The 27,915-nt window shown below is 34.3% G+C and overlaps 1 protein-coding gene across 3 annotated transcripts; it reads right to left on the bottom strand.

The window, feature by feature from the left end:
* On the bottom strand, positions 1–27,915 carry LOC113522866 (PDZ domain-containing protein 8). 3 transcript variants are annotated; one of them, XM_031914093.2, is made up of 15 exons: positions 27,680–27,915; positions 20,570–20,740; positions 18,608–18,790; positions 17,830–18,022; positions 17,059–17,269; positions 16,515–16,680; positions 15,962–16,162; positions 15,508–15,738; positions 14,034–14,671; positions 12,976–13,201; positions 12,407–12,515; positions 6,163–6,270; positions 2,969–3,092; positions 1,679–1,887; positions 1–182 (listed from the first exon to the last, which is right to left on the bottom strand). In XM_031914093.2, exons 2-14 carry the CDS (start codon positions 20,720–20,722, stop codon positions 1,719–1,721), a joined length of 2,712 nt encoding a protein of 903 aa, XP_031769953.2. In that variant the 5' UTR covers positions 20,723–20,740; positions 27,680–27,915; the 3' UTR covers positions 1–182; positions 1,679–1,718. The 3 variants fall into 3 exon arrangements, 2 of the variants coding, with proteins under 2 accessions (XP_031769953.2, XP_026764509.2); XM_026908708.3 differs by having other exon boundaries at positions 1,679–1,871; XR_004224215.2 differs by lacking the exons at positions 1–182; positions 1,679–1,887 and adding an exon at positions 5,651–5,747.

The following is a 27,915-nucleotide window of genomic DNA, read 5'->3' as shown; positions in this document are numbered from 1 at the left end:
TCACAAAGAACAATAATTTATTGGTATCAAGTGGGCGCCGGTTCGGCGCGCTGCTGGGCTAGTTGCGCCGCGGCGCAGCAGTGCAACATCAGGGCGGTGAGCGCGCACGCCCGACCTTCACCGCTGTCTTCGCCTGCACCACCCGCGTCATCCGCTGACAACTCCTCGCGGACTGCTTGAAGCTGAAACCAATATATATCTTGTGAGGGGGAGAGAATTCTTAGTAATACGGGACTCAAAGGAAGACCTGAACGAGCCAATTAACTGACTCCAATGATTTAATATATAATTAAAATGGAATAGTGATCCCGTTTGCGCTATCGGTATACGCTGATAGAGTATCCGTAAATGATAATAGATGAAGTTAGATCAGTTAGGCCACTATCATAACGAATTCACCAGGAATGATAAATGATACATGATCGTTTCCAGAGGTGTCGATCCCATTATTAATAATTGCTATTTCTACTAAGGATCACCGATGGGAGAAGGAATTGTTATTAAGGGGGATTAGCAACTTCACTGCTATATATCAGGTTGACCTTGCTTGACCTTGAAAAAGAGATTGAAAGTTTGTATGTACATATTAATAAAAATAAGACATCGTACACTTTACATCCCATTAAAAAAACACAGATCTTGTACACTTTGCTGGGATTGTATTTACGTCGTGACTTTCATTGGCTACCGTCACCTATTGGTAACTTTTTATTAATAGTTTCGATATATTTTAGCATATATGGTAGTTTATATATAAGCGTTCAATCGAATTACATAGGTAACTTTTTATTAATAGAACAGGGACATGTAAGTTATACTCGTATGTAGCTATGTCCAATTATTATTAATTATCCTATCACAATGTTGTATATTGTTTATTTAGTATCATAGGCATATTTAAAGCAGGACCGGATGGCCCGTGCCCACCCTAGAGTTGTCTGATGGTCATCCCCACGATGCGAGCGGAGTTTTTAGCTATGTGAAAAGCCCCTGGAAAATAATTTTAAATACTCCAATGGTATTTATAAATTTGAATTAGGAACTGGAAAATATACTTTATTTATATGTAGGTAAGTATGTTCAATTATTATTATTTACATTGGCACAATATTGTACATTGCTTATTGAGTATTTGTCTCCCATATTTTGATTGGTTTATGTTAATATGATTCTGTGGTGCATTGAACTTATAACGCATTAAATTGTATTGGTTATTCATGTTGGCAACCATCATAATGAATAAATGGCTTGATTGTGTCTTTTCTTCTTTGAAAATTTGTTACGCATCAACGGGTATGTTAGAGATTCAAATGAATTTGGTTTACACAAATTTAGGAGTATGTACGATGGGTAACATAGCATTCAAATTGTAAAAAATTGCTCTTTGTATATAATAGAAGGCAATGGAGAATAGGCTTTATGTATGTAGGTACTGAGTATTCTATATAATTTATATTAAATAACTGTACACATTGGCTGGTTTTATTCCGTACGCTTTGTAATCTCGGTATTATTAAAGTATTAATCATTTTTCTTAAAGCATGTCCATATCATAAACCGTTAATTTAAGTTTTCAATTAAAATGTTTTCGAATTTTTAAATTGTATTTTTTTTGTTTTTATGCGATTTGAAAAAGAAGAAGGTTTTAAAATTGCCGATATTTTTTGTTTATACTTACCATTTCATGTATCTGATGGGCGGAGAGCCTGGATGCCAGCTCAGGCGCGGAGTCCCTGGCCGCTGCCAGCAGCGCGTCCGGCGGCAGAGCGCTGCGTAGTGCCGGCTGCAGCATCGCGCTCACGCCGCCCTTCTGCAGCCATGTTACGCCGCATCCGCCGAACGGGTTGCCTACCGCCTCCAGAGACTGCTTCCTTTGCGTTACAAGGACTGTTCGTGACAAATGTTGTCGTCTCTTTCTTAGACAGTACCGGCCTTAGGTAAGTCGGGCGCGGTCGATTGGTGCCCAGGGGTGCCAATTAACAATAAGGCTAGATTTAGACTATAATGTCAGTCTCGGTTTTTTCTCAGTAAACCTCAGTTTGGTAAATAGAAACACTTCGCTATTTATCGTGACTAGAAGTGATCTGGATTGTTAGAGATAGTATGAATACGCGCATTGTTTCTTACGTGATAATATTTTACCAGACCAAGATCGGTGATCGAGAACGAACTGTGATTATATTGTAGTAGTATGAATTTAGTTTACAGAGTTGCATCAAATGCGACATTGGTATTTTTGGTTTAACCGTTAGAAGATATTGTCCCAATCGATAGAACAGTGTAACGGTAGCATTATCGGATTGCTTGGCACTCCTGGTAACCTTTGTTTTACATTGTCGGTTCGCCGTCAAAAACATTGGGCCGCCAGGTATAGGCTAAGGCCGGCCCTGTTTTCCGAAGTAAGGTTTATTACATGATGTTTGTCTAGTTTATGTTTATGCGTACGTAGTCGGATTTTACATTTATATAAAGTCCATATAGATTAAAAATAATATATAAATTTATTGTTACATCCCATCTATACCTATAGTGGTTGACTGATTATCAAATAGGTTGTGTTTGTTGTCCAAAGTGTTAATTATCTAAAGACAGGGTTTCAGCTTTAATTTATAACGACTTAAAATAAAAAAAAATAACTACAATGATTGAGTGAGTGATTGATATGAACATAAGCTTATAATAGGAAATCCAAAAAAACTAACTTCTATCACGACAAAATCCAACTAATGAGTCAACCATATTTATTGTAAATAAAACCATTAAAATTGGTGCAGTGTTGGTGAATATATTACATAACATTACTGCTACCGATTTTCAAAACTTTGTAATTTGATGGTAAAAAATATTAGAAAATTTCAGCCGCGATATAAAGAACAAATATATAATTTAAAACGTTTTTTATCCTTTGTTTCCGGCAGTACTATAAATATTGTGAGAGTTCTTTAAATGATCAAGCTGTGTGAGATACCTGGGCGTGTGACTGGGTGACGGTGGTAGGGAACGTGAAGAGGAGCAGGTCTTCGGCGCCGACAGTGAGTGCGCTGAGCCTGCTCGCCGCAATCCAGCAACCAGCGCGCTCATCGCTCCACCACCTTCGCAAAATCATTATCCTTGTAGCTAGTGAGTGCTGAATTTTGAGGGACTTTGTACGAAAATTATCTATATATGCGGATACTTTAGTGTTTCCATCACTAAGCACACAGAATATTTTGTGAACTTCACGATGCTTTATGTATATAGGCTACAGTTACCATTTTTCATCAGCTGAGCCGTCAGATTGTTTATCATTTTATGCTTGAGTGTTTCCGTTTGATGGGTAAGTAGTTCGATGGCGTACAACTAAGTCTTCAAGAATGCCAGGGCATCAGGATACTATGATGATCAGAGTTTATTTTAAGATATTTATGTTACAAGATATTTAACATATTTTAACTGATAAGTCATAAGTTTCTTTGTCATTCTAAATTGTATAAGCAATACTGTAAATACCAACATAAATGCTGAAGCAGAAGCCGGAATGGTTATTGTCCAGAGTATATATTTCATACGATTGGACTAAGGTCTTTTATACTATGGGGGTCTAAAATGGTAATTCATAATAGAATCCTAAGATAATTCACGTAATATAATGTACTAAAAACATATATTACAGTTAAATGAAAACCTCATTTAATTGTGATACGTTTTTAATAAATTACGCAGTATAAGATGTTTAGCAGGAGTTAATAATAAGTACCTTCTGTAAGTAATTTGGCGTATTAGCATTAGTATCAAGAGACTCCATTTTCTATCTATGACAGAATATTTTTACAGATTGTTATAAAAAAAACTGTTCATTAAATTAGGATTTTATCAAGAATCACCAAAGTATCCATTTTGGACTTCCTGATAATGTCAGAAATCATACAACATTTTCGGAAGGTCGGGATAGGATCACGCTGCACAGAAATTTCTAATTGGGCCTAAAGAAGAACTAAAAATTGTTAATAAGTAATGCAAAATTTTACACAAACCGCGCGGTTGTAGAATTGGTTTTAGCTATGAAAGGCGAGAAAAATGTTTCGATGCTTCTTCCTTAGGATAACTTAGTAAATTTCATAAATAATATTATTACTACTTTTCGAAATGTTACAACTTGTATATTTCGACATAATAAGCAAAATTACAAATTGAGAAGTTACGCATATTGGATAGCTCTTGGAATGCAAGTAACAGATACATTATGTTGCACTGTTTCTGAAATGTCTACTTAAATTAGGTGCAATTCTTGCTAATAGAGTTAACCAGAGCGTTAAAGGACAAGTCATAAGCATAATTAACTAACAAGGAACTTAAACTTGGCAATTAATTAAGCAAGTTTATGAGGTGGAGAACAGTTAATTTCGTCAATTTGGTCCACAGAGTATTTTCTCTTTCAAACTGTGATTGAGTAATAACTCAGAACTTTTGACTTATATGAGTAATCATAGCAACACACAATTTCTATGGAAGTTGATTTCAATTTTAAAATATTCAATAGAAGAATTCAACTGCAGATTAAATAGTTCGGTCAATTGATTTCCAAACGTGTTGTGGGTAATATAAAATTAGGTGGTACATTATTTACGAGGTTTGTCCGGAAAGTACGTATAAAAGTTTTTTAAAAATTTTATTTTACAATTATTCAGGTAAATCAATTTTATCCCCTTCAAAGTACTCCCCCTGTGACATAATGCACTTGTGCCAACGCCGTTTCCACTGTGAGAAGGCTCCTTGAAAGTCCTCTGGTTGTAGGTTTCTCAGCTGCCCCGTCGTAGCTTTTTTTATCTCATTTATGTCCCCCAAATGCCGCCCCCGAAGTACCAATTTGGTTTTTGGGAACAAGAAGAAGTCACACGGGGCCAAATCCGGCGAATAGGGGGGGTGTTCGGTCACCGTAATGGAATTTTTACTCAAAAACTCACGGACAACAAGAGAGGTGTGGGCAGGGGCATTGTCGTGGTGAAGAATCCAACGCCCCTCTCGCGCCAATTCTGGACGAACTCGTGCCACACGAGCTTTGAGGCGTCTGAGCACAACGTAGAATTTTCCATCAACTGTCTGGCCTGGAGGGACGAATTCTTGATGGACAATCCCCCGAACATCGAAAAAAACAATCAACATTGTCTCGGCCCTCTCTGAATCTTTTTAGCCACTTGTGGACGGTTGGTTCCTTCACAGCATCATCCCCATAAACTGTTCTGAGATCGGCAAAAATTTCACGGCCATTCATGCCGAGTTTCGAGAGAAACTTGATTACGACGCGCTGCTCTTCAACGGAAGCGGGCTCCATGCCGACGGGGTTTCGTTAAGAGGTAACTTCACAGATGGCGTGACAAGCCAGTTCTCACCGCACGGCGGTCAGACCAGAACTGAAGCATTGTTAGGGACATAAGGAAGGGGTCCTGCGCTTACCTGGCCTCCCCACTCCTCTTTCTCGCATTCCAGAACACTTTTATACGAACTTTCCGGACAGACCTCGTATAACATATCACATTGATTGGCCAAGGATAAGACAAAGTTTCTAACACAAACAAAAGGGAACATGACGACAAAAGATGAATAAGCTACACATTAATGAGGATTTTCTGGAAACTTCTGGAAAATAATTTAAACAATATTGAACATGTACCGTGACAAACTTGAATATAACTATGTGTGTAGTTGACGGGAGTGTCCGATGTTAATAACGAGGTACCGTATCCTTCGTCAGCTTTCGTACAATTCGTCTGTGTGTACAAAGAAAAGAAAAAAGGAATAATTTATTTTTTTATTCTAGAAAATAAATCAGAATATTTCCAGTTTGTTCTCAAAAAAGATTTTAAAATATTTGTTTCACAAATATGTATCTACCGATTATACGAATATTTGAAATAATAAGGTTCAAAATGTTGCTTTTTTAAATATCTCAGTTCTATTTTACCATAGATAAACAATATTATATCAATAGTATTGTAATTATGCAATATTTTTTTCTTAAATCACCAAAATAGTGGAATTCATAACAGTTATAATTAAAAATAAATAAACAATAAACAAATACTAAATAATCTTTATGATCTGTATCATTCATTGAAAGGAACAATAAAGAGATTCCATTCATTCATTCAAATACTTATTGCACTAGTCCTGATGTTTACATACCTTCTTCGTGGACATCCAAAGAGTCTTTTCTCTCAGGTTCATCATCGGAATCTGCATCAGCAGCGTCTGGTTCCGTCATTATGACCTCTGGCGGTGGACAGTTAAGCCCTGACGAAGACAAACATGGGAATAAGAATTATATAAATTTTGTGACGATGATGAGATTTTTCTAAGATAAGTAATTTAGACAACCTTGGTGGTTTAACAATTTAACACACCGCCTCACCTATCGATGGTCGTGAGTTCCATCGGCGTTGGTGGAATGTTTTCTATATATAATAAGTAGAATTAAAAAAAAAGTAAATGACTTGGTTTCCCTGAAAACATATGATTGTGTTCGGTAATGACCGTAGTCATGAGGCATATATCATGCGTCATTATTTTCGTGGACTGATGCCATGAAGGAACTGATATGTTTTTTATTATTATAAGCTTACTAATTACTGCGGTTACAGGAGTGCGTGCGTTTTTGCATATAATATCTTGGTTATCTTATTATCATCGTCATCATATCAGCCTTTAACTGTCCATTGCTGGACATAAGCCCCCCTCCCCCCTATTTTGATAGTAGATCCTACTCTTGGCAGACGCATTGGCAACCGCAGTTAGGCTTTGGAGATGTTTTAAAAGGGACGCTGCTGTCCACCCCTCGCTCTCCCTTAGTCACCTCTTACGACATTCAAGGGAAAGGAAGGGGTGACGTACTCTATGCCGGAACCATAAGACTTTTTTGTTATCATAGCTTCAATTAATTATACCATCAATTACTATTATTCTATTTTACCAGAGGGAAACTTTGTATAAATGTCGTCTGCTCTTGGGTACCGCTGTCCCATTCATGTTTTTGCCGTGAAGCAGTTGTATTGTAGAGACTGGCTGTGTTTCGGTTTGAAGGATGGGGTATGGCAATGAAATTACGGGATATATTATTTAACTAGAGGCATAATATTTTAGTCCTCAGGAATGGCAATACATGAAAAGTATCATGGGTTACATAATATACTCTTTTATGTTCATGTCTGTAGGCGACGGTTACCAATTTCCATAAAGTAGACCGTCAGTCTATTTGACATTCTAAGTTGCATAAAAAATATGAAAATAAGAGGTACTCGTATGTGTACTCGTGGACGGTAAAATTGACTGCGCTATTGGTTTACGCTGGTGAGGTACAAGTAAATGATGACAAGTAATTGACAACTAATCGTTATATTCTGTTTGAATAAAATTTAATAAAAAGGTCGAGGTTTTTCCAAGAGACTACAGCATGGGGTCTTCAAAATAGGAGTGAAGAGGTTTCTTCAGGGTCGGTAAGGCGGGCGTAATGCCCTTGGTATTATTGATAATCGTTTACTATTAGGTTGACCTTTAAATAATAACAAATGCAACGTTTCATTACATGAATTGATTTTTTTATTTGTGCTACTGTTTTTGACAATAGCAGACTCGTTTGTGGTCGGATCAGTTTTTTTTTGTCAGAAAATGACATCAATATATTCTTGCATGGCGCGAGCATATGAGTTAGAATTACTTAAAGATGTAATTATGTGCATACCGCTGACTAACACGAAGTGGAACATTTTGCCTTCCGCGTGTACTGGCAACCGGTGGTCACGCAACAACCTCTAAAATGTGCTGGATAGGAATGTTTTATACGTAACTTTATTGTGCACTTGAGAATTGTAACATATAAAGAATATTGTTTTAATGTGTTTTGTAAAACTAGTTTACTTACTTAATTATATTTTTTATTGTATTACGGATGTGACGTGAAATATAGTATATGATATCTTATATGTATATGGACTGTGAAATATGATAGGTATAAAAAAGTGAGTCCGGAAATGACCGTTGATAGAGATTTGTAGTAGAACGCATATTGCGTCGATCCCAAAAAAAAAAGAAAACAGGCAAGGCAATGATGATAATGCCTTTGGCATCTTTATGTATTTATTTGAATTTTCTAATTGTCATTGTGTATGTTTTTGTTCTTGGTGCAATAAATAATTAAATAATAATAACAATGATCATGATGGCATGTACAATAATATCTTACATATAAATATGTATAAGATATCTATTACATGACGTTAACTAGCAGCAAGTATTGGATGTTTAAAATCATTGGTATGATCAATTTAAAACGAACAACAAGTAACTTCAAGGTGAAATTGAAATTCTTAGCCATATGTAAAAGTAAAAACCTACCCATGCTATAGAATATATTAGTACAAAATTTACGTAAATCAAAAATTCAAAAGCAACTAAACATCTTGAGTCTCCCATACAAATCAACAGCTGATCGTGTGTGTTACTATGTGAGGCTCAAGTTTTTTTTGTCATTTTCCGACCCATGTTTCTATGGTGAAAATATTCAGTTTTGCTGGTAGAATACACCCTTCACAGGTTGTTAATAACTTCGTTCCCGTGGGTGTCGTAAGAGGCAACTAACGAAACTTAATGGTCGTGGGATGGGCAGCAGCTAAATTGCTTAAAAACATTAATTATTTTATAATTAATTAGTTCTTACAAAATCTAAAGCTTAACTGCGTTTGCTAATCCGTCTGCCAAAAGTGGCAACCACTGGCAAGATTCCCTTTATGGGGAAGGAGGGTCATGGGGTTTGTAGTGAGCTGATATAATAAAAAAATTATGTAATCATTTGTAAGTGTTAATCCAACACATGTTTTAGCTTTGTTTCAAATTTTATTTAAATCTGTATAGCCATTTCTTGTATAGATAGATTTACAATGTTAATATAATTATTAATTTTAATTCTAATCAAATTAATAGTAATATTAATAGCATTAGAATTTTAGTCATAGGGTACCTACAATAAAATAAACTCATTGACTAATAAATTTATTAGTTTTCGTAGTAGGTACAGAATTAACAAAAGTTGGGAGTAGAGTATATATTTAAAATTTGATTTAACATCCATTAATTTGAATTTACATCAAATAATTTAATGCTAGGAGTGTTCTAAGTCAGTTCTGGTAGGTGAAAACAAGATTGAATAATAGGATGACAAAACATACAGCGAGGAATAATGCAGACACCGGGATAGGCTAGACCTCTCCTGGATCGGTTACGGGGAGACAAAAGTCTATGGAACCGGTTTTCAAAATTATGGATTGTTAAAATGAATGAAATTAGATATGTGTGTACGTAATGGACACTTTTGGCGCTTGGTCGTCTTTACTTGCTTAGTCTGCAAAGGATCTGGTGTGAAGATAAAGCGTAGACATGTAGTCTATATAAAACAAACATAACAATTTTTTTTTTCTAAATAAACTAACCAAACAAATATAAACTTAGTTTCTTGCTAGTTCCTTTCAGATAAATGTGATTACTGAACTGGGACAATATTAACAGTAAAGTAAGTAAAAAGTATTCTATATGAAATATCCAATTTGACTTCTTGATAGAAAGAATATAGGAATAAATATTTTTGGTTTCTGTTTCCAGGTATGTATTTTCAGTTGGACCTTATGGTTCCATGTAGAGCCATTCAGAACGTTTAAGTTATAGCTATATCTCGAGGTTTTGTCAGAAATTCTTCGTGAATTAAGATAAAAAATATTCTAGGCATGATCTAGGATATGATATATCTCTATTTTAAAGTTTATATTAAACATTCAGTAGTCAAAGCTACAATATTTCCAGTTAAATTATTAGTAGAATTTGATTACGTAGTTTAAAACGTTGCCAACAAATTATGATTTTTTTCAAAAAGCTAAGGATGAATTAGCAAAATCTTAAAGACTTTTTTTTTAAATCTATAAATTTGGTACCCACCTAGTAGTTAACATACGAATACGAACTACAGGCCAGTAACCTTCTGGTCGTTAACCGCTTCTGTTACGGACAAAGATATTTGGCGCGATTTCAAACAGATAAAAAATATATAAATGCGTAAATTTCCTTCCTTTGGAAGGTTAAATTATATCCCAAATAAGCAAATGTGGGTGTAATTTCTATTATTATTGTCTGGTATTGTTCTTTAATTAAAAAAAATATATTAAGCTCTAATTAAATAATAAGGTCGGATTAAGCCAGAAAATGCGAATTTCGAATTGTTAATCGCTTAAGTAGGTTCCACAGGATGTCTGCCTTTAATTGATAAAGTCTCCTTCTGTATATTCTTTTAATTTACTCCTTTTAATATATGAGCGTGTAATATTAAATACAGTGCGTTTTATTTATTTGCACTAAGTAGTTTTTTTTTATATAGATGTTTGGATAAAGAGTTATGATTAGTATTCTTAAGGTTGGTTGGTCTCTGGTAGAGACTTTTATAGAATCTAATTACCGTTTTAATATTCAGCACTATTGGCACTACCGTGTTATTTATTTAAATCAAAACGGTTTATTTTGTAATTGTATTATATCAATGTTTCATGTAGGTATACAACTATTTTGTGCGCAACTTTATTAAGTGTTTGTTATTATGTTTTTTACTTTACTTTAAAATATTTTTTAAATAAAAAAATATTTTTGTAGTTACAAGCATTTTAAGCGATTGTAATAAAAAATATAGTTACGTATTTTATTAAGATAAATTTAAGTTTCTTAAAATCGAATCGAGTTAAATTTGTATAAATTCGATTTGAGAAAACAAACAGAACAATGTATACCAGCAGGAATATTTTACGCACACAAACATATATATATATAAATATGTAATTGTCTGTTATTCTACTCTATGGTACTTACTTACTTGTTTAGATCTGTATAACATTTCCACACAATAAGGATTTCTACTTCCGTTTAACCCAAATATGGATAAAACGGAATTTCTTTGCTTCAACCTCGGCTCAATCTTTACGTCAACATTAACAAGTTGTCGAGAGTTTGGATTTATTACGATTACTTAGTTATACTAGTCGGCAATAATATAGGTTTTGCACTCGTAAGACTAATTTCCTTATTATTATAAGATTTCATATAATTATCAAAGTAAATACTACATTATGACATACAAAAAAAATAACCAACAATTTTTATTTAAAACCTAATTTAATGGAATTATTATTATAAATAAATATTAGCAAAATCTGTTAATCCATTTCCAAAGCTATTGACATACTTATTATGTCTATAAAATGTCTTGTCCCGAGTTTGAAGGACTTAAAAAAAACGCTTTATGCGAATCGTAATAAGGTTTATTTCATATAACTCATTCGAATTCAGTAAGCTAAAATCAACAAAAGGTATAATTTTATTGGAGGGTTATACGAAATAAATGAAATTATATAAAGAATGGATTTTAACCCCATTGTTTCAAAGTTCTATTTTATTTGCCTCAAGAGATAATATTTTTCTTACGTACCTACTTATCATCCACCGAGGACATAAACGACACATTTCTCTCATTAATGAAAGTCTTTTTTTTTTTAGTTTTATTATATGTAAAAAATAGAATGACCAAGGAAATGGAATAAACGTCAACTGAGGAATATTTGGCAATAGGAATATGTGGGCAGGTCGACTTTGAAAAAACTACTTAATAGTTCTTCAATCTTTCGTCGGGGTTTTCGTTGATAACTGCTTTTTGCAGACTAAGCATACATTTAATTTTTATGTTATAAACTAGAGGTAGGTTACTCAGAGCCTAATGTCACAGAATATGTAATAACTGTATACTGAAGTTAGTATTGTACTCGTATAATACAATTTAAAAATCTATTGATACAGTTTTAGTTTTTATCAAAATCGGCCTTATTTATATTGGATATAATTATATAGAACTTGTAGGTGTAGCTCCTTATTACTTTTACCTTTAAATCTCCACGTAGTCCCATGTAGTGGAAAATAACCGAATTGTGATTATATTTATCTATCTATTTTTACATCAAGTTTCTTGTGGGGCAGAAAGAACCGAGTGTTAATAAACAAATCTCTTGCTTCCTGTACTTTTATGACTCATATCATGCATGGACAACACTTTCGGAGATTTTTGGTTCTTTTTTAAAGTAAACTTCAAAAAAATACTTTCTGGTTAATTTTTTACCATGGGCTAATATACTTCACCAGGATAAACAAATAGTGTAAAGAGGGCTACCATATAATACTATTTTTATGTATTAAAAATATTCTCGTGATACAGTAGAAAGCGTTCTGAAAATCTTCAGGCGTTTAGTATTACTATTACTCGTGTGAGAATATTGCCCTCTAGTGCTAAAAATTTCTAATACGTCTTCATCGCAGGTATTTAGTGATAAACGGGTAATAAACAAAATGTTACCTTGATCTTGTTTTGGTACACATGGAGAAGACTCTTGACATTTTGCGACGCATTTCTTGTGGCAGCATAGACCACAGTTGCGACATTGCATTGCATCTTTCAGCCATATCTATAAGATATTTTATTTCCTTTAGAAATTGTTTATTTATTCGTTTATCGTTTGTTTATATAGCCAGTGGTGTAATATCTGGCTCGAAGGACTTGAATATTTCTAAATACAAGATAAAGTATTATACTGTACTAATTGTACCAAGTAATATTTTTTAATTATAATAATAAAAATACCAGAAATAGGCTATTTTGTTTCTATCGACTCATGCATATATTTTTTAGTCTAATTTTTAGGTAGTTTTCATAGAAACCTTTAGACTAATGCAACATTAGGTTGATTGACCAGAGACCGATCTTGAGTCATATATAAAATAGACAATAAATATGTATTTCGAATCGATAGCGTCAATTGCCAAATTAGCGTTAAAACATCAAATTTAAACAGATCTTAATTACCATTAGTGAGATCTATTCCATTTATTTCAATGTATCAGAAAAATTAAAAATATAAAATTTACCTTTTTGTTACAGAAATCGCATTGCGTCGATCGATGGAAATGCGTGCGTACAAAGTCGTGAGTCGCACGAGTCGGTTTCGGCGGTCGCGGCAGTGCTGGTTCACGAGCAGTGGTGCGACTTGAGGACCGATTGCCACCAACGCCTTCCCATTCCCACCAGACCAGAGCGTCGCCAAAGCATAAACATGGCTCAAATCCCGGATGTGATGACAATTTGTGGCTTTTGCTAAAGTAAAATAACATAATTAATTAGAGCAAAATACTTTTGTTACCCAGGTACTAAGTTCATTAGCAATATAGTTTATTTAGTACAAATATCCTGTTATTAGTAAATAGAAATCTAACTCCGCGTACGCTGCACCACTGCAGGGAGGAAGTATGAAATTAGGTCAATTGTCTTATAGGAATTCATAGATGTCTTGGTTGGGGTTTGGGATAAGGAAGTAAATTTGTCATTTACCTTTTTACTTATTTTTTTATGCAACTTAGAATAGCAAATAAGCTGACGGTCCATTTGATGGAAAGTCGTAATCGTCGCCTGTAGACATAAGCAATACTATGGATATAAGATTGTTTCGCCCATGATAATAATTAAATAGTGTTCCACAACAAAATCGACTCCAATTTTTTTTTATGCAACTTATAATACAATGTTAAACAAGCTAATGGCCCACTTGATGGAAAGTGGTAACCGTCACTTATAAACTATATATACGAGTATACTGTTTCGTCCATGATATTCCCCCATGCGTTGCCATTCCTAAGGACTAAGTTGTTATGCCTCTGTATCCTGTAAATTTACTGCCATATTCCACCCTTCAAATCGAAATACAGCTACGCAAACAACTGCTTCACGTTTGAAATATCAATGGGATAGAGGTACCCAAGCAAACGGCTTTTGTACTAAGTCTCCCTCTGGTAGTATTATTTAGTAAAATTCAGTCTTAAATCTGGGAATGTAAATTGTTTTATCCATACGAGTAGACGTACAGAATAATCAATATGAATTAACCAATAAAGTAAATAAAAGATATTTGAATTTTTAAGTAGTTCAATACCTAAATTTGATATCGACATCTGGCGGCAGAAACTGATATCTCTTCATATGATGAGGTACAGTGGAATCTTGGCATTCAGCTAATAGAGCCGATAAAGGTATATTCAAATATCCTAATAGCACTTCGTCTTTCTCTCCAGGCACAGTTGCCCAAACATTTATATTCAAATACTTGTGATTCTCGTTCAACTTGAAATCAGTCTCTTCATCAAAAGGTATTATGGGCTTCAACTGTATACTTTTGGTCCAATACATTTGACAGATTTCTACGTGTTCGCTTTGCCTTGGTCCTCCAGTTTCAAATATTTGCTCTTCCTCGTCCAGTATTTCGGATTTTTCAGGGACTTTACACTCTGAGGAGTCGGTTCGGATGATTGGTATTTCTGGATGTTTGACAGTTTTGTTTATGGTAGTGGCTTGACGTAGTGGTGTACTGGCGCCTGATGCGGGTGGTGTACTGCCTGCGGAGCTATCGGAAGACTTGTTTTCGACTGAGCATCTTCGTTTCCGTAGTCCAAAGTTACTAGGCCCCATTGGTTCGGATGTCTTTGAAGGTTGCCTTGTTAGTTCACTTTTCTGCTTTGATTGGGTTTCCGTTTCAGTTTGTGGTTCAGCTACTTTCGAGGGTGATTCTGTTTCCTAATGTTAAAAAAAAATACAAATATAATTTGCTGATATATTTGGATATAAATGATGTAAATGATATTCACATTTATATCTCATGAACATCATCCAAATTCATGAATAGCATTCATATTTGTTTTAAATATTTGAATGGCCGAAATTTTCACTAATATTGTTCTAGTTATTTGTTGTTGACTAGCAAGATCACTTGATAAATCTTATTTGTTCAGCAATTTAGGCATGAAAATTTTAAGATCAGACCTATTTTTTAAATATGCTTATAACTATAATTCCTAATAGAGTAATCATTTGCACACGTATTTATATAATTAAAAACTGGTCAAGTACGAGTCGGATTCGCACAACGAACGTTCCATACGAAATCATCAATTTTTTTTGTGAAATAACTACAAATTTTTGGTTTCTGAGTTTTTCCTTTACTTGTGCTACATGACATTGCTTATTGCCAAATTTCATGATTCTAGGTCAACGGGACGTACCCTATAGGTTTTGATTTCCTTTGCGAATGTCAAAATATGCGATATAAATGGAACATAAACGGCTGCATCTTTTAATTGCGTCGATTTAGAAGCTTGATTTTTTTACTCCTTTTAAGTGATTGCAGATCTGAGTATATGTAATTAGATCTGCAATCACTTAATACATAGTAATTTCAACTTGATACCTCCATACGTTTCTAAGAAAAAGGGTCTTGACAGACGAACTTACGGACGACGATATGATCCTATAAGGGTTCCGTTTTTTCCTTTTGCGGTACGGAACTCTAAGCAGCGGTATACGGTAGTAGTTGGTCAACGAGTACTGTTAATGCTAATCTAAAAAGCGCTTACTTGCAAGTTAGTTCTTGAAGTGGCTGCCCTCATGCCCTGAAGGCGGACTCCCTCCATAACTTCGGAGACGCGGCGGAAGGTAAAGTTTGTGCGCATGCGGCGTGGTTCATTGGATGCAGCAGTTATGTTGGCTGAAGTTCCGCTCGCTGTGAGAGCATCTTCACGACGTGCACCACGACGCACGCGCACAGTCACCGCTCGACGATCCACACATTTTAATAATTTGCCGACCTGTAAAAAAATGTGATACAAATATTTACATACAGACAAAATTTTGAAAAAAAATTGGTTTGACTTCTATTAGCCTTCTATCGTACTAAGAGCCCTAATATATATTTTTTTAAATATCTCTCATGTACACATATCGTCTGGTTACAGTTTTATCATATTAGCAAGATATATGGACTTATTTATAAACATACTCGTATGTAACAAAATAATGCAAGGAACTCACTTGGGCTACGTTATTCACTGGTTTATTATCTATAGCCAAAACGACGTCGTCTCTCCTCAAGTCAGCGCGGTAGGCAGGAGACATGGGTACCACAGTATCTACCAAGACCACTCCTACTCCTTGACAACACACCAGCCCAAGGGGGCCGGCTACTGCTGGTAACACTATGTCCAAGACTAAGACGCCACGCCGAAGGGATACCTGAAACAAAATTAAAGGAAATACTTTAAGATTTGACATCCTTTAGTATAATTCAAATACGCTTGGCGAAATTTGGTTATGTTAACTATGTTAACTGCTACGTCCACTAGAATGGCAATAATCGACAAATTACGTCTGGCAAATTCGCACATTATGAATTTCTCCTAGTAATGCATGGTGGCTAGTGTATACTGGCTGTAAGAGGCATCTAAGAGGAGAAAGATTAACATACCAGTTCAATAAAAAAATAAAAACAAAAAAATTTTTAAGCTACTAATCTACCGATAATAGTAGATTAATATCCTAATCTAGTTGTGATTATGATGATTGGTAACTCAAAATAGAAACCTACCCAACCATGCGAATCGACAGCTAAAGCTGCTCGTACAGTTCCATTTGCTCCTGACCATTGTAAACGTGTAATTTCTACTAGTCGCACAGTCAATCGTCCCTGAGGTGTAGGACCTTCGTCCCCCTCAGCACTTCCCGGTTCTGACTTGGGGAAGAATGGCTTGTATCTGAAATGATAAAACAATGCTTTAAAATGGAGTAGTGGAAATTGATAGCACTTTGATATATCTATATTTTTTTAAATTTGTTTGTTATTGGCTTTGAATTTTTAAACTATAAAAAACTACAGTACTTATATGAACCTTGGAATGGCAAAGAAGCTGTCTATCGGTCTTCTTGATAGAAAAAGGTAATTTTTTTAATTGCCTATAGATATGAATAGAATCAGGGACGCTACAGAGAATACTGTCATTCCTGAGGACTAAGGTATTATGCATCCGTACTTTGCCATTTTCTTTACATATGCCACCCTTTAAACTGAAAGAATATACACAGTCATGCGCACACAGCTGTTTCACAACAGAAATATGAGTGGGTGTTCTTACCGTATCTTGTAGTTAGGTAGTGTATGCCTCTGGGCGATAGCTCGTCTGATATGTGCAGCGACCAATGAAGCTAGCCTAGGTTTGAGCTGTCTGCCTTGGAAGCGACCACGTACTCGCAATTCTAGTTTAGGTTGCGTTTCGAATGCCAGAGCCCAGTGTGTGTATGGAGTACGTCTGAACATAATTCTCACGTTCCCACTTATGCTTTCCACTAAAATAAAAAAGTATGTATATTTAGTTAGTATTTTCTGCGACTAAGTTTATGCTTTCATCCCTGGAAATTTTACTGCTAAATCCCATCCTGCAAACCTAAAATACCCAAACAGTCGTTTGGCGGTAAAATACGATATATGACATCGCAATAAGGATTTTTCTATTAAAGGAATTAAGTTTTTTTATGCAATTTAGAATGGCAAATAAGCTGACGACCCATCTGATGAAAAGTGGTAACCGTCGCCTGTAGATATGAGCAGTACCATGGACATAACAGAGTATACTATTTCGCCCTTGATGTATTTCCTCTGTATTCTGTAAATTCACAAGTGAATTACGGCCAAAAGAAAAGGTCTTGAATGGATACTATTTATTCCTATAAAGCTTTAAGGTGCCCCAAGCTCCTGCTTAGGGCGCCTTTCGTCTTTATAGATCGATCGATGACATTAAAAAGATAGCCTGAAATGGATTCGAAAGGATAAGGATTGGGAAAGGTTTATGTCTAACAGTGGATAGATATAGGTTGAATTGATAAAGTAAACAATAATTATTACCTACCTGTAATAGAAATATTTGCTATTTTCCCCAACAACATAACTGCATCTACATCAATCTTGAAGTTCCCGTCATAGGCAAGGTCGAAGTTTAAGTCGAGTGAGCGTAGCCTTGCACCATCGTCTTCCAGTTCACCACTAAGTAGACGTAGGTTCGTAATAGTTGGAAACTCTGTACCAACTTCTAGGGAGCGGAGCTGGTGTAAAAAAATGTCAGATAAGAATTAATTAATTACATAATTATATCATTTACCCGACTGTCAAAAAGAGAGTTATGCATTTGACAATCAAACATTAAGTAATAATTAAAATTAAAAGATACTATCTAAGTAATCACTAAAGGATTAAGTAAATTAGTTTTATTGTTGGTATCGTTTAGCAACACTTTGTTTCGTCTTCTATAAAATCAGTTTGATAATTTTTACAGTAAGTTAGAAAGCAAGCAATACCGATAAAATATTCATTTCACTTTGTTTTGTAAATTACAAAGATAAGGCATTTGTAAATAGTATAATGAGCTAGGGTAACTTTATTTCTGAAATAGATCTCCTCCAAGTAGTCGAATACCGTGATAACGGTGTCGTAAGATGCGAGTAAAGAAACATAATGGTTGAGGAATGGGCAGCAGTGTCTCTCTTAAAACATCACCAAAGCCTAACTGCAGTTGCCAACCCGCTTACCAAGCGTGGCAACTACTGGCAAAACCCTCCAATAGGGGTAGGCCTATGTTCAGCAGTGGACAGTTAAAGGCTAATATGATTATGATAACGATAGTGACTTACTGTTAAGGATTCAAAGATCTTCCCCGAGGATGTTTTGGCGAGGAGCTCCGCCAATTCAGTGGCCATACGCCGTCTCAACCAGCGTGTGTCTGCCGTACTCTGCTGGAAGATGAACTGGAGCATTGCGTTCAGAGCGCCCTCTGGAGTACAACCCGCTCCTCGGGTCAACTCGTTCAGTATCTCCTGAGGTAAGAGGATCAAAAGTTTAACTCGCATAAATAATATACATTTTGTTTTGTGAGAAGGTTAAAAAATAAATATAAAATGATACAGATAAATATTTTTTATTACTTTTTATGTTAGGTGGGGATTCCATAAGCAGCGCCAAAGCAGAGTCTTAAATAGAAATTAAAAGTTTCCGCGAATGGAATTGAATATTTTTTTCCAAAGAACAAGGATCGAAAGCAACAAAGTATTACTGGTTATTAAAACCTAGTTTAGAAATTTATTAACGAAATATTCACAACCTTCCACACTGATTTGGCATCTGGTCGCCCATTGTTATTATGGGAAGATAATAATTTTGATTTCATTGGTATGTGGTTAACGCGACAAGTCCCTCTTAAAACATCACTAAAAGCTTAACTGCGGTTGCCAAACCGCTTGCCATGCGTGGCAACTATTGGCAAAACTCGCCTTATGGGGAAGGTTGTTCAGCAGCAGACAGTTAATGGTTGATACGATAATGATAAGACTGCGACATTTTTAGTAGAAAAAAAATCTAAAAGTGGAACGTTATAACGGGTTTTAAAAACGTTGAGGTCATAATAACACAGCCTTTCCAAATGTTAACTTGTCCCCTGTGTTGGATTTTATCCTATATATATATATATATATATATATATATATATATATATATATATATATATATATATATATATATATATATATATATATATAAATGGTAGCTATAAATAAAACGACCTTTGAATAAAAAAATACGGCATAAACGTCAGTTAATGTTACGGACATAGTTATTTACGTATATTAAAGGGAGGCCTTATTAAAGGGCTGTAAAATCAGGTCAAGCCCCGGAACCAAACCTTATGACGGACGTTTGCTAAAATTATCTAAATTCTTCTTCCTACAAATATTATATGTGAAATAACAAAGTTTGTTAAGATGTTTGGATGTTTGTTTATTTATTATTCAATCACACTCAAAAGGTTGAACGAATTTGAAAGAAATTTGGTATACGGGGTAATATCCTAAGTTAATGCATAGGATAATTTATATGCCGGTTCACGTGGGCAAAGCCACGGAAAATAGCTGGCAAACTAATAAAAGAAGAATATAACGGAAATTTGAAGAAAGATATAATGAATATAGATAGATACTCATTACTGTTTCCTCTATAAAATTACAATATGAAACTTATTATAAATACAAACAATTATAAGAAAATATCGAGAGCGATCTCTTCCAGGCAATCTTATATAGATTACTAGGTTTTTTTTAATGGATTATAATGGAATGGTAACCCTACCCGCGTTATCGGTATACATCGGCGAGGCACTAGTGAAGGATGATAGATGAGGCGAAGTAAGTCAGTTAGCCCATCGTGACGAATTCAACAAGAATTGTTCACGATGGTTTTCATGGGGCACCACGTGGAGGTTGACCTAATAAGGCATATTGCTAGCAATGGGGCTGTCAAACTCCAATACTAACAATCCCCTTCCCCCCTGATTACTAGGTTGTACACACTTTGCCACTTATTCCTTTTCTGTGTGCAGCGTCCATCTTAAAACATCACCTAAAGTCTAACTGCGGTTGACAATCCGTTTGCCAAGCATGGCAATTATTATCATAACCCAGCTTGCGAGGGAGGCCTACGTTCAGTAGTGGATATTTAACGGCTGGTATGGTGATAATGATGATGAAATTTGAATATTAAAAAGCAGCTAAATTAAGCATTGATATGCTTAATTTAGCTGCTTGATATGCCGTAGTAGAACTTACAGGTGGTAAAGTGACTGGCAGGCAATAATGCTCCTCCACAGACGATTTCTTCTCGAATGGACGCACGAAATATAAGAGGAGTAGCAGTGGCACCGCCAGCGCGGACAGCGCGCCGAACAGCGCCGCCAACACCAACCATGTCCAGTCTGGCATTGTTTCTAGCTTGATTAACTGGCGATATGTTAATCATATTAGTCACATTTATTATAAATTTTATATTATATAATGTACAGTTAGCACCAAAAGTTGATGAACATGTGTAGATTTTAAAATCTCTTAAATATCGCCGCTTACACAAGACGGTCAACAAGATTAGCATAAAATTCGGTAAACACAATAAAACACACAAATCAATTAAATATATATGATGAATTATAGTGTATAAAGGTTTTAAAAATATTAATGTGTTCGTCACCTTTGATGCCGACTGTATTTTGCCGTTAGTGATATTGGTTAGAATTACTCTTGATAACGTATGTCGATAAATACACGATGTATGTATACTGAAAAAGCAATAGGTGGCTGTACTTGGATTCAAGAGAAGATAGAGTTATTCCGAGGTGCACCTATGGTGGTACATCGTTGCTCTAAGCAAACTAGGAGGCAAGGGAGATAATAAAATAACTAATCGTTCTATAAAAAAACTCTTAATACAAATTGCAAGACGAGATGCTATGACGTAAGGCGCCGTACACACACAGAATCACGCAACTACGCACACGCGCACGCACACACACAGGTACACACACACCAAGTATAACGAGAAATTCCTTAACAAAATTTGTTTGTATTACACCAGAGTTTCATAAAAATATTATTATATTTGGTGAAGATATTTTATAGTTAAAAAAATACATACAAAATGAAAATCTTTATCATATTTTAGAAATCATTTGAAAAATGTTGAACTTTATATATCTGACAGCTTTTTATATTTTATTTACCATTTTTGAAATAGTTACATTCTGTATTTATCTTTTGTTTTTACATATCACTTGTAACACTGTGCTCTGAGTAAATGCACGTTTTAAAAACGTTTTTTTATTATTAAAAGAACTCGTAACCGGCTTGCTTGTAGCTATGTATAGTTAGATGAATATATGAAATAAGCGGAAGACATCTTTATGAATCAGAGAATTTGGCGTTTTATTGTTTCTACTTACCCCAATCACCTCAATGGTAGGCAGGCGTGACGAATTACACGGCGTTGCCGAAACTGTTGGTATGCTTCAATTCCCGTGAGAATTTCGAGGAAGTTCCTCTAATGGATATATAAACCCCGTATCTTCAAAGTTTTGCAGTTCATTAATAGATTAGACAGGGCATTCATCTTTACATTGTATATTAAGCTTCCTACCGCTTTGGGAGTTATTGTGATTGGTATTAATTTTTATTTACTATTTTTGGAACTACTTATTTGACATGTTTTTTTTTTACCTGTGACTATATTGATTGACCGGATTAGTCTCTCTTGTATGTCTATATCAAACTATATGATGATTATTCGAGCTGTTAAGGCGATAAAAGGTAATCAAACAAATGTATTTCTACTATTTTTATATAATAGCAATCCAGCTTCGTACTGACAGACAGATATTAAATGAATATTAGCTTTAAAATGCAAATTTTGTTACTTTGGGTTTCGTTATTGTAATATTCTTAGGTGTTTCTTATTTTTAGAAAATACATATTGCCTATGTCACTGATGCTGATAATGTAGCTTTCTATAGGTGAAAGAATTTAAAATCGGTTGAACTGCTTCTGAATTTATTTAATATATATATATATATACAAACAAATATAGTACTTATGTGACTATAAAATATCAAATTTAAAATAGTAATCTAGTAATGCTAATATTTAGCTAATATTTGCTAGTAGAACAGAAGCAAGTTAAAACAAATATAATTATCATTTCTATAGGACATAGGGTGTGTATTCGTAAGTTATTTCAATGTAAATGACGAGCCGCGTATCTACTGAAGCGTACAAACTCTGCAGATCGATCATAATCGGTGACGGTAGGTTCTATTTTACATGTGTAGGTTTGTCAGTGACATAAATAATATCTTTGTTATAAGAATAACTAGATAGATAGATACTCTTTATTGTTTTCTCTGAAAAATTATAATAGTAAGTTTATTATAGATACAAATAATTACAAGAAATGATCACAATGAAAAAACAGTGGACGATGTATCGCTAAAAGCGATTTCTTTTAAGCAACATTTGTATGCATAGTTTGATTGGAGGCACGATGGAAATTCTGTCATTTTTCAATGCAAATACATAGAGAGGTAGTATATGCAATAATGAATATATATATATATATATCTCTAACTAGATACAGAGATACCCAATTCTTTATTTAAAATATGAATCTCCCTGACATCATACCTCATTGGTCATTGGGGTTACTATAGAGGTACATTTACACCTCAATAAATGGTTCGTTACCCATGCAGTCATGCAAGGCATTCCTTCACTGTGAGGATATATGCGTGGTCAATTAGACAATTAGTCTGTCATGGTCAGCAGTCTTGAAGAGTCTAAAATATCTTTATTTATTTCCTGACCTAGTATCTACCATAATCTATGTGAAAAGTATTTTTTTTATTAAAGTAGATTAAAAATGTTTTCCTAGAGACTACATTATAAGATTTTTAAAGGGTGTTCTAAGATTTCTTCAAGGTTGGTAATACACATGTAACATCAGGCACTGTCAGTAACAGTTTTCATCAGACGCTTTCGGTCACTGTTCTTCTATGTTACGCGAGTACTGAAATGACTTTCACACTTCTTTACTTCTTTTTGCAATTTAAAGGGTTTCCACCCGAGTTGGTTTAGTTTTAATTTTGTGATGATTGTAGTTACCATTTTTCTTTCATATACATACTTCTTACTATCATAGTATAAGAAATTGCAACTATTGTAGTATATGAAACGCAATGTTATAGGTAACATAAGTGAGTTCATTCCTATACTTCCAACAGGTGTAAAAATAGATATGTGATAGCTACTAGCTTATTTGGAATGATTGTCACGTTTTGTATTGCTCTTATAAGATTGAGCGGGAGACATGTCACCCCTCGTAACTCCAACGCGAACACGCGTCAACCGATGCGGTCGTAACCTCAGCCCCCAATAAACGCACCAAAATTCGAATAAGCTGTGTGCGAATAGGGATTTGGCCTCAAACAATTTTCTTTAGTTTCCATCAACGACATGAAGTGCCGAGAAGAGAAACGGTAAAGTGTTTGATTTTTATTTGTGTCGAGTTAGGTTAACATCATTGTACACTAACACACACACAGTAGAATAGTTTCACAAAGATAGACGCATGTTATTTGACTGATGATGAAGTTACCACAGTCTGTAACATGAAAGCCTTGATTAAAGGCCTATATAAAACATTAGTATGCCATTAAGCAAAGGAAGTAAGTATTGGTGCTGTGTAGTATCAACGTAGCATATCACGTAATTTCGTGATTTATGTAGTTATCTAATGCGATAAGGTTTACCGCATTCAAACACTTTTTAGTTGCTGTTTATACGAATCAGTTTACGAGCAATAATCACAATGGTTTAGTCACGGAAGTGCACTACTATGTCGAAAATTGTAACCCTTGTAATATTGCCGCATAGCACACGTACGTTTATAATCACGATGACCACACAATCAAAGATTAATAAAATCATTAACGGATAACACAATTAGATAATATCATTTTTAAAAAATAAATATTTTTTTATATTTCCGAATAATTATCGAATACCTATTTAACTATTAATTGTGTTTTAATGAAGAATCATTGGTTTCAAATTTGCACAAAAAATCTACAAATATTGCCGATGATCGATTGAAATACCAAATCAAATTTTGATGTACAGGTTTCAAAGCTACGGATATGAGTAACTCAGATATTCGTAAACTACTATGTATTGTATATAGGTATATTTTTTTGATATTATGTAACATTTGTATGTTAAAAAGTTCATTATATAATGTTAAATATATTTAGGATATTAAAAATAAAACCAAGAAATAAAGCGGTCATGGTTAGTGTGTTTGTTATTCTAAGGTAAAGGTAGTTAATCTTTAAATGTATATTTTTCTCCCTTTTAAAATAGATATTAGAAAAAAATTTAAAGTATACGAGAAAACAGGTTGGAAATAAAGTCGAGAATGTAAAACTAACAAGATAATACAAAAGTAACATAACAATAAGGCTGTTATACAAAACTGGGGCGGGATGAATAAAAACTGAAATGCATCGTCTTTTGTTCAAGACACAGAAAGAGCAACAGTAATGAATCATTATTAACATTATGAAAGTACTGGCAGGTTAGATAACGCCTATGTACTTTAGCTTTGTTCAATCTATGTATATCTCTTATGTACTTGTAAGTAGTTAATTATATTGTAATGTAGCATTTATGACATTTTTACGGAATCTTTAGGAAATTATTTACTATTGGAATATAACTACATATTTACTAAAAAAGATCAAAGCCACAAAGTATATTGAAGCCAAGTTACCGTGTTAAAATAAGTGCTATTGAGTTAAAATATATTTTACCGCCGTTTGGTAGTACTAGAACCGGAACAGCAAAAATCGAAGTAGATTGTATGATAAAATACAATGAAAAAGAACTGAAAATTGTTACATCTATACATATAATAAAACTGTAGAATCGAATGTCTGCAAATAGAAAAAGAGAACGCTGAAAACTGAGTCAAGGGGATGTTAGAAGTGAAATAGAACACATCCAGATTTTTTGTTTCTCTGTCTGTCTGTTTGTACGGGCTAATCTCCAAAATTGTTGGACCGATTTAAATGAAACTTTGCATGGTGGTACCTTACATCCCCGGTCAACATTTTAGATACTTTTAATCACGGAAAATTAAAGTTTCCGTGGGATATTTAAAAAACTATAGTAACTTATACAGTTAACTTATGTAGTATATACAACTTAAGTCATTTTGACCAAAGGTAAAGAGTGAGAATGCCACGTCATTTGTTAATTTTGGTCCAGTATTCCCAGACATAATAAATAGATAGGTAGATACATCGATACATACTAAATAGGAATAACAAATACCATGCGGACAAAGCCGCGGACAGCAGCAATTTTTATATTTCAATAAAGATAATTCGTAGTTAGAATGAATAAATAAAATATAATTACCTATTATGATCAAATGATGAAAAATCGTGTTTTATTTGAAGGAGGAGTTGAAAGTCTCCGGAACAGGTCTGCATGCATGAGAAGAGTTATAAAAGTGTAGGAAGTAAAAGATATACGTAGGGATAGCTCTTTTACACTGGGATTCTATCTGTTTAGTCCATAAAGGATTTAGGGTAAAAATAGATATATGTATAATCATTTAGTTATTGTATATGTAATTATTAAAATAAAATGTAGCTACCACCTAATATACTATGTGGTAAGAGATTCAAACTTATAGAAGTGAAAACAAAAAATCATGATAATAATTTGTAAATACGATTACTATAGGTATTTTTTCTTATTTCATTAATGACAGAAATATTCTATATACACATTTTTATATATACAAATATATATGTCACGTCTGTCTTGAATTGAGGTAGGCAGAAACATGCAGCAACAAATGGATGGATTTTCCTACTTAAATAAATTAAAAATTGAGGACAGAAGGGGAAAAATGTTGGGACACTTGCTACGACACGACGAACTTATGAACATTATAATAGAAGGTAAGATAGAAGGAAGGAGGGGAAGAGGGAGACCGAGACATAGTTACATCAGGCAGATCAAGGAAGGAGTTGGTGTCGTGTCGTATCAAGAGGTGAAGAGACTCGCTTAAAATCGTAGTGAGTGGCAAGAGCTCCACCGACAAGAGCGCAGCTCTTAAATAGAATAGATAGAAATAAATTAATATCTTGTAATTTCTCTACATTTACTAAGTTATTCAAATAAGCTCGCCGGTTACGAGCACTTTTAATTTTGCCCTTTTTCAGCACGTCTTTTAGTTGATTGACATAATGCTAATTTACGGCGGCCGAACATCTCTATTTGTTAGTGTTCGATAAATCTCTTTCGCAATTGCCATAAATGATCAAACCAACGCAACGTCCCGTTTTGAATCATACATACACACGTACATACCTGTCACGCCTGTCTCACATTAGGGTAGGCAGAAACAATGGGTCGACTGGAAGAGATCTCTGTCAGAGATAAGTCCACCCTTGTAATTTACAAGTGCAATAAAGAATATACATATTATTCTTTATTCTTTAAACAATGGAACGCCAAATGCTTCGATTCAAACAAACCTCTTTCGCTTGTTCCACGTTCATCAATCTTTTCATACACGCTTACCGGTTACGGGTACTCTTAATTTGGCCCTTTTTCAGCACGTCGTCTATTTGGTCGACATACGTCCATCTAGGGCGGTCCCTACCGACATCTCCATTCATTGTTGCTCGATAAATCTCTTTCGTAATTCTTCTTTCATCCATTCTCTCCAAATGGCTAAACCAACGCAACATTCCGTTTTGAATTTTGTCTCTAAATTACGCTAGTTATCACTTATTTAATGTAACACCATATTAATTGTTCAAAACATTTTTAGTGAGTGAATTACAAATCATAGGTACTTAAATACCGCCATTATGCATGCACAATTTTGTTCCTAAAGTAATTTTAATTATATTAAATATTTTTTCTGTATGTATTAATTTTCAACTTTTATAAGGAAAGTGTTCTCAATTTAGTCGTATTTTTTTAAATGTGATTACTTCGACAGCTTCGGAATTGATTCCATGTTTATTAATTTTATCTAGATATAAGAAATATATAAACTATGTGGATTTCGTTATAGAATATCTCAATAGAATATACCGAATTCCACATAATTTTTATGAAATTATACTCCCGAAATAAAGAACGTGTCGTGCGGCTTGTGGATTTTTTCTATTTCAATATATGTTCCTTGAGAAAAATTTTACTTTAATGAAAGGTATTTCAAATTGTCACACCATTTACGACTAATTCTGTATTAGATATATATTGTACTAAATAAAACAACATCATAAACCGTAAGCATACAGTAACGTCACTCACCTGCTTACAGATATAATAATATCTAAAAACAACGATTATTTACTAGACATAATCGTTATACACAACAACAATTGACATTGAACCATTAACTTCTTAACAAATCTAAAATTAGTTCTACTTTGACTATTGGGGGCTGTTTAGGTAACATTAAAAGTCATTTTTAGACGCACGCCGGATCACCGGCGGCCGTGCGCGTACTTTACATCACTAGCATTTTGTGCCTTTATTATTTTGAT

Source organism: Galleria mellonella, unplaced genomic scaffold (genome assembly GCF_026898425.1).
Source record: "Galleria mellonella isolate WM207_F2 unplaced genomic scaffold, CSIRO_AGI_GalMel_v1 utg515, whole genome shotgun sequence".
NCBI classification, from domain to species: Eukaryota; Metazoa; Arthropoda; class Insecta; order Lepidoptera; family Pyralidae; genus Galleria; species Galleria mellonella.
The sequence above is the reverse complement of the archived record's forward strand: the minus strand, read 5'-3'. Positions and strand labels throughout refer to the sequence as shown.

What these genes read in the sequence shown, in the direction of transcription:
- LOC113522866 (XM_026908708.3), bottom strand. Translation starts at nt 20,722, where the DNA reads ATGCCAGACTGGACATGGTTGGTGTTGGCGGCGCTGTTCGGCGCGCTG. An exon ending in TGCCAGTCACTTTACCACCT is followed by an intron (nt 18,791 to 20,569) that starts GTAAGTTCTACT and finishes CTCTTACCTCAG; the next exon opens with GAGATACTGAACGAGTTGAC. An exon ending in CAGTGAATAACGTAGCCCAA is followed by an intron (nt 15,739 to 15,961) that starts GTGAGTTCCTTG and finishes ATTTTTTTACAG; the next exon opens with GTCGGCAAATTATTAAAATG.